The following is a 15,392-nucleotide window of genomic DNA, read 5'->3' on the forward strand; positions in this document are numbered from 1 at the left end:
TATCATTCAGAGTATATACAACATTAAAATTAGAAAAACATATAACAGAATTAATAAGTTGTTGTTAATTTGATTGAATACACGATTGACTACATTAATTAAATAACCAATGGATAGTTAATTAAGATATTCGTGACATAGTTTTTATATTTGAATCACTATCACATATTATCAAAATAACTACTAAAAAGTTAAATTAATTAATTCAAGAGAACAAAAATAATTCAAAACATGTATGGTACTGGTTGTGGATAGCTATCAAGCCGACTGGAATATATATGAAACGTATATTGACTCTAATCTTGATGTAAACATGTCTTAACAAACAAAACTTGATATTAACAATGCTCTTGAAACTTTAACAAATTCCATTGTTGAAACCAGGAGCATTGCAGTTCCAAAATGTGAAGTAAAATTTGAATACGTGATTATAGAGGATGATCTTAAACTCTTGATCCGTCCTAAAACACGCGAGGAGAAGGCAATTTCAACGCACTCGCGATACTGCTGTGAAAATTATATGGCAGGATTTGGAGAAAGAAATCACGAAACGTTTTTCTCAATAAAGAAACAAAAATTTTGAAAATAAAATTTCTCAATTGAATCCTGGCTCTAAGCCCTTTTGGAAATTATCTAAAATTTTGAAAAAATAAAATAAAACCTCAGAAGGCAATACCGGAAAACAAATTACTACTAACTACTTGCTATGCAGTTTGAAAGCGGGCACAATTTTAATTTAGGACTTACTAGTCCAACAGAAAATCAAGTTACTCAGGACTTCGAAAATATTCTCAATCAAGAGAACGTTTTCGAAAATTCCTGGGATACTGATTTGGAAGAAGTGAAAACTATTATTAAAAAATTCAAAAATATGAGAACTCCTGGTGATGATGGAATTTTCTACATCCTCATCAAGAAACTTCCTGAAAGTAGCTTATCATTCTTAGTAAATATATATAACAAATGTTTTCAATTAGCATATTTTCCTGACAAATGGAAAAATGCTAGGGTTGTACCAATTTTATAACCAGACAAAAATCCTGCAAAAGCATCTAGCTATCGTCCAATCAGTTTGCTTTCCTCCATAAGTAAAATTTTGGAAAGGTCATTTTGAACAGAATGATGGCTCGCATCAACGAAAATTCAATTTTTGCCAAAGAAAAGTTTGGATTCCGCCATTGACATTCGACCATCAACTTTTACGTGTAATACATTTGATTCGTTCCAACAAATCCGAAGGCTATTCTACTGGTCTTGCTATTCTAGACATAGTAAAAGCATTCGACAGTGTTTGACATGAAGGTTTGATCGTAAAATTAAAAAAAACTTTAATTTTCCAACATACATTGTTAGAATAATTCAAAGCTATCTGTCAAATCGTACACTTCAGGTTAATTGTCAGAACTCCAGGTCTGAAAGACTTCCTGTAAGAGCTGGTGTTCCTCAAGGCAGCATTTTGGGACCAATATAATACAATATTTTCACATCTGACTTACCTGAGTTACCTCAGGGATGTCAAAAATCCTTGTTTGTGGATGACACAGGCCTCTTCGTCAAAGGACGAAGTCTGCGTGTCATCTGTAGTCGATTGCAAAAAAGTTTAGATATTTTTTCTTCATACTTGCAAAAATAGAAGATTTCTCCTAATGCTTCCAAAACTCAACTAATAATATTCCCACATAAACCAAAAGGAGTTCCAATAAATTGGTCAGATGAAGTTAAATATCTAGGGCTCATGCTAGATAAGAATTCGACTTTGTGTATATATGGAATGAAATAGTATTTTAATTGCATACCTTTTCTAAGAGTACTGTAAATGTTTTATTTATGGGAATCCTTTCTAAACTTGAATCATTGATATTATGAACAAGATCACGAATGGCTCTAATTGCAGTTCATTTTTAAGTAAATATTGATTTTCCGAACGGGTAATAACCTAAAGCTATGGCTCTAATGATTGATGACAAATCGACTCTCTTATTTATTAGTCATGGTACATTGTGTTTTTTTTTCTACGAAATGGCCGAGTGATAATTTTGAGTTGAGGAATTTTATTGTACAATATTTAAGATCAGTTCAGTGGCACAAAGCACACATTATTTTTCAAACATAAAAAATAACTTTTATTGTGTTTTTTAATTTAGTTTACTCCCAACTGTTTTCATCAGTTCGAAATTCAAGCGCAATATTGGTGCTGCCAATAATAGTTAAAATAATCTTCAAGCGTTTTCGCGCGTCGAAGCACCACACGAACTGCTTTCACGCTTGACCACACCTTCCATGCCTCTTCGCATCGCTCCAGTATGCCAGGTAAGCGCGATTTTCATACAACATGCATGGAGCGACCTTCAACGCGTACGCTCCTCTTTCACATCCTCGCCTTCTGTCTGTACTAAGTAATATAGTTTGAGATTTTATCAAACATGTCTTGTCGTTTTTTTTCTATACCGCATTGACAAAGTGATCCACAAGGAGCAAGTTTGTTTTACGTAAGCCATAGTGTTGCATAGAATTTCTAGATACCGTCAAACGGGGTAACTTGAAACAATTTTCAATTTCAAAGCTATATGGATGAAAAAATTGAGAATTCAGATGAGTCAAAAACCATCTGGTACCCTAATCGCCATGTAAAGAATACCACACTGTATTAGTTTCATCAGTATTTGGTTTTCTGGGATCAGGAGAGACGAAAATATGCATTTTTAATGCTACCCCTAATGTGGGGTAACATGCAACACACGGTGCTATCTGAAATACACTATTAAAAACTTAACCTATGTTTTGTTATTATGATCATTTAATAATATTCTGCAGTGAAAGCATGGCAATAATCAGAAAAAGGTACTTTACTCTCAGAAATCAAAAGTCATCTTAAAAAGAGACCGTTTTAGTGTTTTGACATAAATGTCATCATATTTCATGCAGAAAGTTCCGAATGGCAGATTTGAAAGTGAATTTTTATACAGATTTTCAAAATTATTCATTATTTACATGAAGAAAATAAAACTAAATCTAATAACAATGCGATTCATGTAAATTTTCTAATATTTAGTACAAAACGTGTATTGAATTGATTGAGGTACAAAAATCTTAATGATACTGACCAAATATATGTTGTTTTGTCTTTTCATGTGTTTTCGATGACAAACGGCAAGAAATATCCAAAAATTTAAATCTAAATTGATGTTGCAAGTTAACCTACAAGAGGAATCCAAAAAGGTTTTGAATTTTTATAGTGTATAAGCATCAAATTATCAAAACTTTTATATTGTCAACTTGTACACTACTAAGTTATGTAATTGATAGCAAATGCCTCGAATGATATAATTCTACCATTTATGTGGTACGAGGAACGTTTTTCAACATTAATTTTATACAATCCAACGTGTAATATGATATTCATCTCTAGCAAACCAACCAAACAATACCCTAACCCAGAGACGAACCAGCTCAGGGCTGAAAGTCTCTATAATAAAGCAAAAAAAAAAATACCCTAACCCTCGCCAAAATCTTCTGTTGTATGCATAAGGTCAATAAATGGCAGAATAATTTATAATAATTCAACTCAATGCTGAACGAAACGACAATTCGGTTACATGTCGAAATATTACCCCGTTTGACGGTATTTCACAAAATTTTATTGAACTGGTGCTTGATATTGAATTGTAATCAAGAATTCTTGGAAGATTTCCTGTTTTTAGAGGCATTTTACAAACAGTTACTTAAGGTTTATCCCATCAAATTGCCCGGAACCCATAATGGCGTTGTTTTGGGTTTGTTTCACATTTTGCTGGATAGATTATTTTAAATAGGTGAGGTTGGGACGAAGAATATTGCTTTTACCTTGAATTTCAATTTTCGATGAAAATCCACCTGAATATTTTTTTTCGAATTTAGATGTCAGTATTATCATTCTGTATTTCTTTTTATTTGCTGTCAAATCATCTGACAGTGAACAATCTGCTCTTCAAATCAGCAAAATGGAGTCACATAAAGCCAAGAGTACTCTGAAAATTATACAAGAGTGAATGTTCAAACTGTTGAACGTTTAGATCAAAGCCTGAGCTCACATGATCAACTGATCATATTCTTCGACATCTTTTTATCTCGATTTATGAGGAAAATATATACAGGAAATAAGACAAATAGAAATAAGGAATATATGATTGACGAATTATAATTATTCATCATTGTAATAAAATTGTTGAAAAATCTAAGTGTTGTAATATGTCAGTATCAGAGATACTTAAAAGAGAGATTAGTGCTGAACAAGCAAAATATTATTCACTCCTATTCTTGTTTATATTCAAATACCATTTCGTTCGAAAACAGTTTTTCATTTACGCCAGCAATACAAAGTAGGGATTCTTCCACCACATTTAATGATAAAAGATGTTCTGAAGTAGTTATCAACTGGAGAAAGCAATAAAATAATTTAGAAAACAAAAATACTGATTAACAGTTTATCAATAAATCAGTTGTAATAATGATAAGTTACAAAAGTTAATTCATTTAATTATAAATTTTCCTATTTGTGGATTTAACTTACTAGCAAACGTTCTGATCCGTGCTCCATTTACGCCAAAAACGAGCGCAGTCATATCATATTCCTCTAGCGTTCACTAGCGTTCTTGCGCGTCGAAGCAGCAAATAATCTCCACAGAACTCTTTGAACCTCTTCGCTTCGCCTTCAGTATACCAGGTAAGTATTAACAGTGTATGACCCAACCGATTCCCCTTCATTCTATTTACCTTGACATAACAGCCCTTCTGGCAACCCTGTAACTGTTATTGATGATGAATAAATATCACTACTAGTTGAACTTCCAAAGCAGAAAGGTGTTTCTCTTGTTCGCTGCTGAGAAAGCCCTCGGGTGTGTTTTTTCCTCTGAGTGTTCTTCCTCGTGCCGCTCTTCAGGTTATGGGCCCAGCATGGAAGACAAATCGAAAGTGTTCGCGTTCGACGGGAATAATTTCCATAACTGGAAATTTAGAATGGAGACGGTGCTAGATATGCACGATCTTCTGGATTGTTTAGTGCGCGACGCGGAAGAGGTCCCAGAGCTGCAAGTGGAAGCGGAGGATACGGCCGCTGTGAAAAGTGACAAAGAGAAAAAGTTCTCCGAGCGAAAAACGTGTGAAAAGAAGTGCAAATCGTTTATTGTTCAAGCGATCGACGATAACCAGTTAGAGCTGATTAAGGATTGCCGAACGCCGAAGCAGATTTGGAGCACACTCAAAAACGTTTTCGAACGTCGCGGTGTGGCTGGCCAACTGTATCTCCGCAAGCAGCTCCTCACGTTGCGGTACGTAGAGGGAGTTTGCCGGATGTCGGAGCATCTCTTGCGATTCGACAAGTTGATACGCGAGCTGAAGGGAAGCGGAGCGACCGTCGAAGAATCAGACGCTGTGTGTCATTTGCTTTTGACACTTCCCCCATCGTTCGATTCGGTCGTGACGGCGATTGAAACGCTACCCGATGGCGTCACGATGGACTTCGTTAAGAAGAGGCTATTGGACGTTGATTTGAAGCGGCGTAATTCAGAAGCATGTGAAGAAGCAAGTGGTGGTGGTGTTGACGGTGTGGCAATGGCGAGTAAGCACAACAAGAAGAAGCTGAAGTGCTATCAGTGCGGGAAGTTCGGGCACAAAAAGGCAAATTGCCGAGAATTCGATCGCGAGAGTGAGAAGCAAAAAGTGAATAATCAAAACAAAGCGCCGAAACCGAAAAGCGATGCATATCGGCAGAAAGCACACGTTGGTGCACAAGAAGATCGACCGGAGATTGCTTTCATGGCTGCCGGTGATGAAGACTTAGTGCGTGTCGGTTGGTTTTTAGACTCAGGGGCAACCGATCACATGTTGTGCGATTCGCGGTATTTTTCGGTGATGCGACGGTTGGAGCGTCCGATTGAAATCGTTGTGGCAAACGGACAGAAACTGTTGGCAGAGTATTGCGGTGATGTGATTATGTACACGGTTGTTGATGACACAGTGAGAAAGTGCGAAGCGAAAAACGGTCTCTACCTGCCGGGGTTAAGTTGCAACCTATTTTCGGTAAAGCGAATTGCGAAAGCTGGTCTTCAAGTGTGTTTTGAAGAAGGAAAAGCCGAAGTGAAGAAGAATGGTGCAGTGGTTGCCTTTGGCAGATTGAATGGCAAATTGTATGAGCTCGATATCTTCTGTAAACGAAGTGAAATGGGGTCAGCCATGATTTCTGGAAAAGTGTCACGCTATGCAGTGCTTTGGCACCAGAGGTTCGGCCACGTCGGCTGTGACAGTTTGCGTGAACTGGTGAAGTGCGAGATGGTTGATGGACTGAAGCTCACGGACTTTGACTCGGAAACAGTTACATGTGAACCGTGTTTGTCTGGGAAGATAGTGAAGCTACCGTTTACTTCTGGAGAAGAAAGGCGCTCGTCGCGGCCGCTGGAACTAATACATAGTGATGTATGTGGGCCGATGACGCCGTGCACCTGGAACGGTAAGAGATTCTTTGTATCCTTTATTGACGATTTTTCGCATTTCGCGATCATATATTTGATGTCCACGAAGGACGAAGTGATTGATTGCTTTCGAGAGTACGAGGCTCTTGTCACGGCTCATTTCGGCAGCAGAATTGCGCGGCTTCGCACAGATAACGGTGGCGAATACGTGAGCGAAGAAATGCGCAAGTTTTGCCGGAACAAAGGGATCTCCATGGAGTTGACGGTTCCCTACACGCCGGAGCAAAACGGTGTATCCGAAAGGATGAACCGTACGCTGATGGAACGGGCTAGGGCACTGTTGGCGGAGAGCGGATTTGGTAAGGAGATGTGGGGTGAAGCCGTTTACACCGCTACGTACCTGACCAATCGGTGTCCAACTTCGGCGGTGACAGAGAAGAAAACTCCGTATGAACTTTGGACTGGTCGAAAACCGGACGTGTCAAGGTTGAAGATTTTCGGAAGTGTCGCGTATCTGCATGTTCCGAAACAGCTCAGGTCGAAGTTGGACCCCAAGTGCAAGAAAATGTACCACATCGGGTACACAGTGAATGGGTATCGACTATGGGATGACGATCGGAAGAAGATAGTGATGGGCAGAGATGTGGTGTTCGATGAATCCACCATGTTCGGTGGAAAGCTTGAAGTGGAACCTAGCGTTCAGAAGAAAAAGGAAGTAGTGCTTGGAGAAAAGATCGAACGAAGTAGTGGAGCTCCAGATGAGCGAGAAAATGAATTGTTAAGTGAACATGAAGAAGCGTCAGGAGCGGAACAGTCTGATGAGGAGCAGCAACCGTCAGTGCGTCGTAGTGGTCGAGAAAGGCGTGCGCCAGTATGGCATGATTGTTACGAATTGTGTGAAACTGCAATGTGTGCTGAAAGCTTCGTTGAAGATCTGCCAACTACAGTGAACGGTCTTAAGCAGCGGTCAGATTGGCCGCAATGGCAAGCGGCAATTTCCGATGAAAAGGAGTCTCTCATCAAGAACAAAACTTGGATTCTTGCTACGCCACCCCCAGGTAAGAATATCATTGACAGTAAATGGATATTCAAAATTAAGCGCAATGATGCAAGCGGAGCCGAACGGTTCAAGGCAAGACTTGTTGCCAGAGGTTTCTCTCAACGCAAAGGTTTTGATTACGAGAGTACCTATGCGCCAGTGGCCAAGCACACGACGTTGCGTGTATTGCTGGCCATCGCTAACCAGAAAGGAATGCATCTTCACCAGCTCGACGTGAAGACTGCATTTCTCAATGGTGTGCTAGAGCAAGAAATATACATGCGCCTACCGGAGGAATTCGGTGCTGGAAACCTGGTTGCCAAGCTGCAGAAGTCAATTTACGGCTTGAAACAGGCATCCCGTGCCTGGAATTCCAGATTTCATGATTTCATAACAAGCATTGGCTTCAAGCGCAGTAGAGTCGATAACTGTTTGTATACCACAACTGTTTCCGGAGAGGAAGTATATTTGATCATATATGTAGACGACATTGTGATCGCTAGTCGCTCTGTGGATACGATTCGAGATTTAAAGGCAAAATTGAAGGACGAGTTTGATATGAGTGACATGAATGAGATCAGCACGTTTTTGGGCTTAACGATAGATAGGCGTAAAAATGAAGGCGTTCTGCTAATCAGTCAGCGGAAATATTTGGAAAATCTCCTAGCTCGTTTCGGCATGGCTGACTGCAAGCCGAAGCAAACACCGCTGGCATCGGGCGTCAAACTTGAGAAGTGTAACGATCCGTCCAAGTACACTAAGCAACCCTACAGAGAATTAATCGGTTGCCTTACTTACGTTACCGTGATGTCCAGGCCGGATTTGTGCGCCGCTGTTAATTATTTCAGTGCATTCCAAACTTGTGCTAGCGACGATCATTGAAATCACGCCAAACGTATCCTGCGATACATTAAAGGAACTTTGGACCTAAAGCTGGTGTACAGACGAAATGATAAGTGCGATACAATCGATGGATTTGCCGATTCGGATTGGGCGAGCAACATTTGTGACAGGAAATCAACATCGGGGTACGTGTTTCGTGTTTACCAAGCAAACGTATCCTGGTCAACGCAGAAGCAGAAGACTGTGGCGTTATCGTCTGCCGAGGCAGAGTACGTCTCCTTGGGCGTAGCTGTGAAAGAAGCGCTGTGGCTGCGAATGCTGCTGAAGGACTTCAACGTCGATGTTTCTGAGCCAGTCACAATTCGTGAAGATAATCAAGCGTGCATCAGTATTGCTGAAGAAGACAAGCCTACAAAGCGGCTGAAGCACGTTGACGTACGATTCCATTTCGTACGTGAAGAGATCCAGAGAAGAACCATCCAGTTAGAGTACGTGGCATCGGAAGACCAATTGGCCGACATAATGACTAAGGGACTACCGAGACCACAATATGAAAAGCTGCGAAGCCTACTAGGGTTATCGGCTTGAAGGGGGGTATTAACAGTGTATGACCCAACCGATTCCCCTTCATTCTATTTACCTTGACATAACAGCCCTTCTGGCAACCCTGTAACTGTTATTGATGATGAATAAATATCACTACTAGTTGAACTTCCAAAGCAGAAAGGTGTTTCTCTTGTTCGCTGCTGAGAAAGCCCTCGGGTGTGTTTTTTCCTCTGAGTGTTCTTCCTCGTGCCGCTCTTCAGTAAGCGCGTTTTCCATATAGTTTGCATTGAGAGAGCTTTGACTCTTTTCTCTTCTCCCCCTTTATCCCTTCTCTACTCCTGCTGTATGTCATCGCCCTAATGTGATGTTCAATCCGTACAGACGTGTGTTTATTAAAGTTCTCTTGCGTACAGTAGTTGATTTGTAGTTGTGTTCTTTCCTACCGAAATCCTGGTTCCGCGTTCCGCTTCGGTGACCCTGTTCTGAGTTGTGGTGTGTCCACCTCTGCCCAACATTATAATCAATGAAATTTCTCAAACGGCCATTTTTGGAACCGGTTGTTTTTGTTCTAGTTTTCAATCATTTTTTCGTATTTTTTGCAACTTCCCTTTCCGTTCCAGCGTAACGTAGTTTTTAAACTTTCCATTATTTGAGATCACGACGAAAATACATTAAATCAATCGCCGGTTTTATTTTCAACACTTTAACAGGACACACAGCAAAAAGTAGTTCCGAGTGACGTCATTCAAAACTTTTTCTAAAAGTTTCAACTTTTATGTTCACTCTAAAGCGCTTATTTCAGTTAATTATGCTATTGAAAAGTTTTAGTATTTTTTGTATATTTCGAACTTTAGCTATTATTTTTCAGTGCGTCAAATAAGGAACAGTGCGCCAAATTACGCAGATTGAAGAATTGATGCGTCATGCGTCAATTGATTAACATAATGTGTTCCACAAAAAGTCATCAAAACATGAAGAAAAAACCATTTAATCTATTTTCAATTACCGTAAATTCGGGTGAAAATGATCAGTAGGGTGAAATTGATCACTGTGTCACACGATTTTATTTCCCTCTAATAGAGCACAGAAATCAATGCAACCTATGTAAATGAACGTTGTTTGTCTTAACTATTGTCGAATTGCATGTTGTGAAGGTTTTTGTGTTAAGGAATATTTTTTTCTATGAAAATAATTGAAAATTCCATAATCGTGTTCTGTGTGGTATTGGCAGACATCAATAAACTTATAGTTTTAAACAAGGACTTGGACATGGACAAACTTAAGCCGCCGTATTTTGTACTATTCTTCGTTAGCTAATTTGTCATCGGCTTTCCGTTGCCTTTCATTCACACTGAGGGGTTCGTCGATGTGACGTTACACTCGAACAATACCTAAATTTACAGCTTATAACTCACGTTTGGTTATTACTGTTATGAAATTCTCTTTAAATCTGTTTAGGATTCTGAGAGAATTTCTAGATTGGATTGGCAGGTTCCAATTATTTGAAAATTAAACCTCACGAAAACATGTTCAAACTATTCTGCCCAAACCCCACCTTGGATTGTGATGTAGTCCTGCTTAGGATTTGCTGTGAGAGTTATGTTTCGTATTCTAAGACATTTTTATAGATAATTCTGTGAGCCAAATTTCACATAAATCCTGTTCACAGTTATGTTAAAATCTGGGAATCCAATTGTCCATCCGAAACTTGTTAAGCATTTTTTAGATTTCTGTTTAAAATTTTTGATCAATTTTCTTTGAAAATTTGTTTTACGATTTTGTAAAAATTGAAATTGTAACTAAGGATGCAATCTTATTTAATATGTCTCTTCCATTTTTTTTTTCCAAGAGCGTCGTGCATTTTGGCCCCCCATAAAAGCTGGCGCTCTTGGCGGGTGCCAACCTGGCCGCACGCTACCGCACTGATGACAATATTTTGATATTTCCCAAAGTAGATTCAAGCATGAAGAATAGAGATTAGAAACAGGATAGGGAGCCGGACCCTTTTGTTGGGCATTTTCGATGCACTTCGGCAAAGGTGTTATTGAAAAGCTATTGTGCTAATTTTTGGCCATAATGTGCGCCGTATCGGAGTGATTTTTATTGTAAAATTTCAGGCAATTTGATCAAGAAAACCCCCCATGCAAAAGTGAATCATTCGATTGACAATTTGAGAGAAGCCCGTCATGCTGAAGTTAATCATGGAGGCGCCCCAGTCAGTCAGAGTAAAACAATTAACATCTAGTCGAAGTAAAAAGTGATCAAAGAAGTATACAGGCTGCTGTTCACAAATAGAGTTACAGTTAAATAGATGGCGTTTAGGTAATTGTAATTATTTTATTATTTTACTAATTTTATAGATCACATAAGTCAATAGATATTTTAAAATAATTCCTCTACTTTTCAGACAAATATATCTGACCTCCATAACTATACTATTCGTCTTTTATTCGTCGATTGAAACTCAGCGCTTCAAGCAATGATCTGCAGCTTCAGACAGACATCTAAGCCCACGCTCAGATCCGCCCGGTGCTTGTTGACCAGTTTGAGGAGCCCAATCTTTTTATCTTTGGCATTGTTCGACTCCAGTTCGTACAACGTAGACAGGTTGACCAACAGTGACTCGTTCAGTGCTTGCTTGGGATTTCTCTGGACGGCACCTTCGAACATTTTAATCGCTTCCTTCAGCTTCCCCGAATAGAGTAGACAGACGCCCATATTATTGTACAACATCGTGTTGTTCGGATCCAGTGCAGATGCTTTCTGGAACAACTCGAAAGCGCTTTGGAAATCGTTCTGTGCTACCGCTAGTAAACCACGATCCACCAAATCCCGCAGATCCGGTTGAGGAGTTTGATCACCGTCGCGCAAACGTTTCGCTTCGGAGAATTTCTTCTCAGCTCCATAGATGTCTCCGCATTGCAGTCGGATTCGGCCCCATGCAGATAGCAACGATCGCTTCTCGTCTATGGTAGCCGTTAGATCATCGACCAATCGTCGAATCAGCTGATCAGTCAGACTGAAATCCTTTACCAGTAGCGAACAGTTAACAATGGAATGTAGAATACGTTTCTCACGTGAATGCCAAAACCGTGCCGATCCTTTATTGGCTTCACTATCCGGTAGTTTTTCAAAATAGCTCCTGATTTGACTGGCAACAGCCATCATTTCCGTCAATCGGTCCAACGCCACTCTTGGAGACCCCAGATAGATTGGTAGTTCGGCCAACAGTAGCCTGAAAGAAAACGAAGCCATCGATCCCTTTTTGTCCGAATGCATATCCGGATGGTAGAATTCATAGAACACATCCGGTTTGTTCAGCGATCCAAACGGCTCCGCCTCGACACGAGCTATTTCGAACTGTCCCAGCTTCACCAGTAGTGCCAACCGCGTGAACCACAGTTGCAAGGAATTGGGTGAATGTTTGACCGTATACCCAGCCCGGCCAAAACCCTGTTGTTTGATGAATAGCAACCGGGCCGTAAGATTGACCGCCGAACGGAAGCATCCGTGCTCAATCAGTTCCCTCAATCCGCGCTCGTCCTGCGTGACATCGTCTGGCGACAAGATTTTTCTATGCTGGGCTTCAACAGGATCCACCAGGACACTCACGGCTTCCTGAACCGGGTCATTCAAATCGGTGGCCACACTCACTCCAGGCATGGTGAGCGACGGGGACACACCCGGTTCCAAAACAGGCAACTCCCACAGATCTCGAACGCTGTCTGGGATGTTGGATTTCGCATCATTCGCAGACGAAGCCTGCAGGAAGTCATACGAAGCGTATGCTTGGGGAATTGGGGCAGATGATTTCGCTGCAAAACATGGAAACATTATTTAACTTTCGGAGCAAGTCTTGTGGGTAGACTTACCATCCTTTCCAGCAACCTGATCGAAAAAACTGGGGGGATCGTTTGCAAAATACTGGCTCAAGCTCGGTTCATTCTTGTTATCTGCCATCCTACAATAATATTATGCGGCGCTTTTCGACTAAAAACCTTATTAAAACAAATTTAATAAATTTCAGGACGTCTGAGAGTAGAAAGTGACGAAAATTTGGAACGAATCTGATGTTTTCTGTCAAAAGTTCAAAACAAAAATAGTGCTCTAACCCTGGTGGTGAATTTCATATGCCAGGCTGGACAGGGTGACCAGAAATCTTTAGAAACCGACCAATAGGGTCCTAAAGCCCTGTCTTAATTTTATTGTTGTATCCAGGTTTTTAAAAGCGCTACCCGGATAAAAAATACAATACAAAAACAATATAACGTATTGAAACAGTATCATTCAATATATTGGAAATACAATACAGTATATTGTAAAATGACAATACAATTACAGTACAATATATTGTTTTGAACAGTTCACTGTATTGTATATGAGATTTTGCCAATATAATGTATGGGTGGTTAAGTATCGTAACAATACAAATATAGATATTTACTCATACATACATTTTGAACATACAATACGATATATTGTTCATGTATTGTCTTGATTAGCAATTCGTGTATTGTTGTACAATACAAAAACAATTCAACGAGCTGTATTTCAATTAGTGGTGAAAAGCATAAAATATGTATTTTGAATGGATTGTCTCCCAACTTACCGGATATTCGTGCCAATAGTAGTAAAATAATTTAACTCCTATAGAAGTAAAGATATTTATCATGGTTGCATTCGTCGTTACAGCTAATGTCAAGTGACTTCTACAAAACTACTTATTTTTACTTTTTGAATATTTTTCACCCAACATTTCTTGCTTTCTGAACTTGTTTTGTTTACTTCTTTCAGACAAGCTACACAGAAAAAAGCAACAGTTGTTTCGCGCGAAAATAGGAATTTGACCAAAATTGTAAGGTATAAAACCAATAAAAAACAATACAGTGTTCTGGTACAATATATTATATTGTTTTTGAATTGTATATTCAAACAAGAATCATGTTGCTTCGACATTCAATTACAATACGCTGTATTGTATCCAATACGTTATATTGTACATTAATGGTTTATTCCATTCACTGAATGGTACGTTTTTATCCGGGTATTGGCTGCCACAAACAGACTCATTTTCTGGTAGGGACATGTGGATTTGAGGTTTGGCTTGGGTCGTTTCTATTGAACGGACCCAAGCTAAACGTCAAATCGTTTAATCCCTTCCAAAAAGCATGCCTGTTTGCGGCAGCCATAGAGGTTAGTAACATTTGAACACATGTAGACTAGCATACGTCATACATAGTTTGTTTTTGTTTTCCTCGAAGAAACTTGCACACGCTTTCCAGACTCATCAAAATGCATATGGGAAAATTACCCAATTTGGAAAATTTATACCTGGATTCTAGGTGTTGTTTGAGACAGAGTGCATATTGTTTTCCTCAAAGGTTCACAACTACATCTACACTAGAGCACCCATACCATTGGACATGATAACCACTATTAGCGCTCGTATTGACAATTTGAGTGACAATTGGGTCCTAAAGCCCTGTCCCAATTTTAGTGCCAAACGCTTAAGTTTAGGCCAAAAACACATGTTTACTCAATTTTCTAATGTTTTCCGTTGGTTTAAGCCCAAAAACATTTTTATTAGATTTTGTCGCATCCTTTGGCTTGAACTCAAATTATGGGTGTATTTTGTTTTCCGTGTCCCTTACGAAATGTCAGATAGGAACAACCCCAGTGGTCGAACTAAAACCCCTGTGGTTAAAAAATACCAAACTTTTAACTTTTTGATTGAAAACTTCTGACGATCAGTAATATTTTTTACTTTTTACTGAACTACGGTAGCTGTCAGACACAATTTTGCAACATTACCGAACAGGCCGAAAAGTCAGTAAAAACAATTACCGACTATTCAGTAGTTGATGTTTTTTACTGACTTGTCGTCAAAATCAAATCAAAACAAACTGATGCGCATGCGGGAAAGTGTCAAATGAGAATCTCCTGCTGTAAAATCGTCCGGCGCCGGGAGACACGGCTTTGGCAACCAAACTTTTCCTGCACCTATTTTGCGCTTTCTCGTGGTAAGTAGTCGAAATTTAGTGAGAAACTCACCCATTTTAAGCAACCAAAAAGGCTCAGCACGATTTAACTGCTTACGTTGGTAAATTCGGTTGGTTTCCATACAAGAGGTAAATTCATCTGCATCATTGAGTTTGCCTCTTGTATGTAAACCAACCAAGTAATGATTTTGTCACACATTTTTCGACTACTTCCACTGAGCATACCGTAGATGTTTATTCTCACGAAGAATGCATGTCGATGTCCATGTCCATTTCGATTGGGGTTTAATTTGTATTGATTTCTGAAAAAAAAAAGTATCCGGAGAAGCAAAGCATGAAGCATGGGAAACTGGAAAGCCAGTAAAAACGCTTTACAATTATACTGACTAATGGGAAGTATGCACTTTAACAGAAAAGTACTTGCCTATCTCGATGCGTGGGAAATTTCTTGCAAGAAATGCTTAAAAAGAGTATTTTTCTTTGATCGCAGTACGCAGTTGAAAAGAAATGTCAATTGGG

General features: G+C 39.4%; 1 protein-coding gene across 1 annotated transcript; it reads right to left on the reverse strand.

Annotated features, from left to right (window-relative positions):
* Positions 1 to 11,191: 11,191 nt before the first annotated feature.
* On the reverse strand, positions 11,192 to 12,957 carry LOC5578904 (trafficking protein particle complex subunit 12). The gene is made up of 2 exons (XM_001664063.2): positions 12,747 to 12,957; positions 11,192 to 12,689 (listed from the first exon to the last, which is right to left on the reverse strand). Exons 1-2 carry the CDS (start codon positions 12,832 to 12,834, stop codon positions 11,347 to 11,349), a joined length of 1,431 nt encoding a protein of 476 aa, XP_001664113.2. The 5' UTR covers positions 12,835 to 12,957; the 3' UTR covers positions 11,192 to 11,346.
* Positions 12,958 to 15,392: the final 2,435 nt, after the last annotated feature.

The sequence above is a fragment of the Aedes aegypti genome, chromosome 3, assembly GCF_002204515.2.
Source record: "Aedes aegypti strain LVP_AGWG chromosome 3, AaegL5.0 Primary Assembly, whole genome shotgun sequence".
Lineage (NCBI taxonomy): Eukaryota > Metazoa > Arthropoda > Insecta > Diptera > Culicidae > Aedes > Aedes aegypti.

Excerpts from the sequence above, each read along its gene's own strand:
- LOC5578904 (XM_001664063.2), bottom strand. The coding sequence starts at position 12,834 with ATGGCAGATAACAAGAATGAACCGAGCTTGAGCCAGTATTTTGCAAAC. Across the intron at positions 12,690-12,746 it reads TCAGGTTGCTGGAAAGGATG|CGAAATCATCTGCCCCAATT; the intron begins GTAAGTCTACCC and ends CATGTTTTGCAG.